Raw genomic sequence first — 4,818 nt, forward strand, 5'->3', positions numbered from 1 at the left:
TTATGATATCCAAGTTTTCTTTATAGTGGTTAAAACTGTATTTCCCAAAGCTTTTTGTGTGTCAGGTAGTCAGATTCTGATTATACAAAACAACATGTACTGTAAAAAGTGCTACACAAGTCAACATGACTTAAGTTGATTCTGCTATTTGATCTCATTGTGTCTATAGATATCCTGAAAACCATGTAAGACACATGACAGGTGATGGGGTGTGGGGTCAAAACATACACAGGGTTGAGTAAATGGCTTTATATCCATGCTGGTGAGGTTCAGAGATTTCAGATCCATAGTCTCAAATCCAAAGTTCACAGACATTGCATAAAAGATAGGAACAAACACAAAACCAAACACAAATTCTTCAAATCACAAGTTAAAAAATACAGCACATCCTGCCAACAGAGGATGTGTTCAAGTTTACTAATAAAAACCATAACATACAATACACACGGTATTTCAACGGCAAATACTAACTATTGGAATTTATTTCTCATTAGTAAGATGATCATTTTAGTGAATCACTTTAGCATTTTTCACATAAATAATCACCTATAGCACCTCTCAGATTTGCATCTTTAAAACAACAAAAAAGGAACAATTACAATATTTGAATTTATGTGTAAATGACAACACAGAAACTGGTCCTATGCATGATAGTAATAATAATAATAATAACAATAATAACGCATTTAAGGATAGACACCACTTGCCAGTCTTAGTGTTAATGCAATCAAAATAAAAATAAAAAAATCTAAGAGGCTCAATCATACATACACACACATACACACATTATAAATTCATTCTTGTATGGATGTGTCTGCGTATTTAAATGTAAGTTTATAGCGGTGATATTTCAAATGTACGAACAATGCATCTTATTAAAAGACCCTTAACAGCCTGGCAGTTTCTAGACAGAACTAAGTTGATGCATATTTGGCAAAACCAAAAGAATGTAGTTTGGAATGTACTCTACACATTATTAGGGCATCATTTAGGTGTATGTATATATTTAGGGCCTCTCTAATATCTTCCTCAGGGTGTTGGTGACATCCTCTCCACTGTTCCAGGGCACCACACTGGCCTTGAATTCTCCAGGTTTGGCTTCCTCCATCTCTTGGATCAGTTTGTGCATGGGAAAGTCCCGGCGCGGGAATGCTATATCGCCCGGTGACAGTGTGAGTGATGGGCAAAAGTCATTGGCCCCATCGCCCACGTACAACACCTTCTGGTACGGCCGTCCACCCCTCTCTCGCACACGCTGGGCCACGTACTGCCTCACCACCACCGCTTTGCACATGTTCGCCGGGCATCGCTGGCACTCATGGGCGTGGAAGGGGCGAAGCTGCAGCTGCCCTTTATCATCAAAATGAGCAGGGTTGGTGAAAATGCGCAGAAACAGCGGGTGGAAGCCCAGGTGCTGCAGCCACGTCTCGATGAAGACTGAGTTGGCGTCTGACACACAAATGACTTCAAAGTCCCTTGAAGGCTGGGAGAGCAGGAAATGCATCAAAGTGGGGATGCCTGGGCAGGGAGGGAGTTTCTCCACTGTGCCTCGAATAGCTGCCGGGGTGACGCCCTGTTCGGCGAGGTAGGCCAGCACACGCTGCATGTACTCAGTGTAGCGGCCGGGATAGTACGTGTCCTTCAACCAGCCGGGCAGGACTCCACCAGGCGCCACAGTAACCATAGAGTCGTCGCTGCACTCGTCCACCAGGGTCTCGTCAAAGTCAAAGAATATAAGGAAACGCCTGTCGTTAGGGGGCTGAGCCTGAGCTCTGCTTCTGTGTTGGTGGGGCTCCTCCACTCCAATAGGAGGATGGGGTGGAGAAACACAGCAGTTGAAGACAGAGTCCCGCATCATGGATGGGAGGGAAGAACAGCACAAACGTCTTTTACGTCTCTGACTCTTTTTGCTCCTCCACTGCAAATGACAAGAGCAATCCAGTTATGGCAGAAATTCAAGCAGGCAAAAGAAGAAAAAAAAATTAGAAAAAGAAAATGAAATAAGATAAACAAGCAGAATGCGGTAGCAGAAGAAAAAACAAGACAATGAAACAGCTGTGAAGTAAATAAAACTTTAGCCCTAATATTGAACAATATTGAATATTTAAAAAGTCTTCATCAATTCATTGCAGTCTCGTGCATGCTCCTTCCATAAAAAAAAAAAAAATTTCCCCCCAGATACAAGGTCAAATATTTTAAATATTGACAAATGGCATTCACTTGACTGAATACATTGAGACTAAACTTAAACTGGGTTTCTATGTATGCAATTTTATTTTGAATTGTTTCGAAAGTTAGAAAATCTTGTTCACAGTGGTAAAATATTTTCTTTAAAAGATAAAGGTATCTTATAGTTGTGTTCTTCTTATATAAAATATATTTATTTTATATAAAACATTGATTTATTGTCTGAGGACTGAGTTTTGATTAAGTGATAATAAAAGGTTGTGGGACGTATTGTGTCATATATAAAACAATATCAGTAAGTCGATTCACAGAAGTAGTTTTTAACTTTCAGACTTGTTTAGCTAAATTTATGATGATGCAACTCACCTCTTTTCACCTTAAGCTCGCCGCTGCGCATGCAGTGTCAACCTACAACAGAAGAATACAGAGAAATATGACTTTACATTTACCAACCTACAGCCTACTCACTTACAAATATTTCCATTAAGCGAGAACAGTCTCGTTAACAGTGAGCGTTCACAACATGTGCTGTTAAACGATATAGCCGACTGAAACTGGAGTTAGATGACAGCGTGATTATTCATGTCTCGCTCTAATGGCTTGTAATCAAAAGCAGATCCGCAGCGTATTTCTATGACCTTGGTTTCACTTTACATGGATTACAGAACAGATGATGCAACAGAAGCACCTGGCTTTTCCTGCGCTTCGATACTCGGCGAGGTATAGTTGGCATAAATTAAGCAGAATAATTCAATTGCAAATTAATTTCAAATATGTGCAACAAAACGTATGTAATATATAAGGTAAATATACCAGAAAACCCACAGCATAAAAACAGACAAAAAAGACTGCGCATGGAATAATTGTCAGGTAAAACAGCAGAATAGCCTACCTTGAGCAGGACGTCCAGTTTAGATCGGCTTCTGCCTGGCTTCTCAAAAGTGCTGGAGATTTATGGTCCGAGCCTGTCTTATGGAGCCACAGTGACGCGCATCGGACGGGCCCCGCCTCTCATCCATCACCGCATCCACCAGAATCTCAGCGATGCGCTACAGAACATCATCTAGCCTACTGCTAAAGTACACAAGGCACGCTACTGATTAAATAAAGGTTAATAGATCGGTCAAAACTGGACTGACATGTCGCAATGTAGCCTATTTATTTGTACATTTCTATTGTACATCCAGTACTTCCATTAAGAGCGTGAGAATGGGATGACCTGGTTGGGAGTTAAAATATATTTTTGCGTAATTTGTGTACATTTATGCACTTTGTTGCATAAGTATATTTATTTACATGTCACTCGCGTTAATAAAATATATTAGCCTACAAAAGCACATTAAAAAAAATAAGGCAAAAGTGTGCCGCTAGCGCAGTGGGCCTATTGGACGGTTCATCAAACCAACAAACATACAAATAAATAAATGAATGCACATTCTGGTATTATTTTTGACTAAATTAAAACTGAGAATTTGAAATGGCTTTTAACGGGGGTATAATTTAAGGTGAGTGCAGTTTGTATCTTATGCAGGATTATTACCTTGTTTAGTCTTGTAAGAATTTACTTATAATTCCTTCTGTAGAGAAATGCTAATGACAGCCTGTTAGAAACGGATATTTTTGGGAAGAGTGGAAAAGGGAACTGGTTTGTCATTATCACCATCCCTAAACAGGAAAGTCTTGATAGCCTACTTGACGGGATTTATGTTAGTCTATAGGCCTATAGACTACTCTACATTAAATTGAACTCTTTCTGCAGCTCTATGTTGGGCAGAGGATACACAATGAGACTACTGATTTATTTCAAGAGGGCATCTATCAATGCAGTTGGAGATGTAACTCTACACAGATAACGACATCAACACTGAATGCAAATGTCCTTTGTTTAATTTTCATCACCAGAGTTCAATGAGTTCAGGGCACTCTAATCACGTGCTTCACTGATGTATTACTTCTGTATTCAAGACACACACACACACACACAAAATGGAGACATCCCATAGGCGTAATGGTTTTTATAATGTACAAACTGTATGTGCTATTGCCCTACACCTAAACATAGCCCTCACAGGAGACTTTCTGCATTTTTACAATTTCTAAATTTTTTTTAGTTTATTTTTAAACCCGTTTTACAAATGAGGACGTCCCCAAAGGGAGGTTTTGAAGATTTTGTCAGGTTTACCTCACTTTTGGGTACAAATTAGTCCCCAAAATATGGTTAAGTAGGTACACACACACACACACACACACACACAATTTAAATAAAAAGAGTATTTTTTTATATAAAGCTAAACTTCCTATATACACACACATATATATATATATATATGTGTGTGTGTGTGTGTGCGTTTATATACGCATGTATATATATATATATATATATATATATATATATAAAAATGTTTGTTTCGCATTTAAATTTGCTCGCCTAGTATATCAAGACTAAAACCAAAGGCACTTGCATGTAATTTTATCTAATCTTTACTAAACAAGGTCAAAGGTATAAAGAGATTGAGGTCATACTCACAAAACAGGCCCTTTCTAGTCATTAAAAATGCCCCACTTCCCATACTGCTTTTAGTCTCCCCCAAACACAATTACAAATGCACAAATACACAAATTCAGACAAGT

The 4,818-nt window shown here is 38.7% G+C and overlaps 1 protein-coding gene across 1 annotated transcript; it reads right to left on the reverse strand.

Annotated features, from left to right (window-relative positions):
* Positions 1-236: 236 nt before the first annotated feature.
* On the reverse strand, positions 237-3,177 carry LOC306848378 (putative phosphatase phospho1). The gene is made up of 3 exons (XM_079382890.1): positions 3,080-3,177; positions 2,554-2,595; positions 237-1,918 (listed from the first exon to the last, which is right to left on the reverse strand). Exon 3 carries the CDS (start codon positions 1,856-1,858, stop codon positions 1,007-1,009), a length of 852 nt encoding a protein of 283 aa, XP_079239016.1. The 5' UTR covers positions 1,859-1,918; positions 2,554-2,595; positions 3,080-3,177; the 3' UTR covers positions 237-1,006.
* Positions 3,178-4,818: the final 1,641 nt, after the last annotated feature.

Source organism: Barbus barbus, assembly GCF_936440315.1.
Source record: "Barbus barbus genome assembly, chromosome: 3".
NCBI lineage: Eukaryota > Metazoa > Chordata > Actinopteri > Cypriniformes > Cyprinidae > Barbus > Barbus barbus.

Bases quoted from the DNA above. Each gene is read 5' to 3' on its own strand.
- LOC306848378 (XM_079382890.1), bottom strand. From the start codon at position 1,858: ATGATGCGGGACTCTGTCTTCAACTGCTGTGTTTCTCCACCCCATCCT.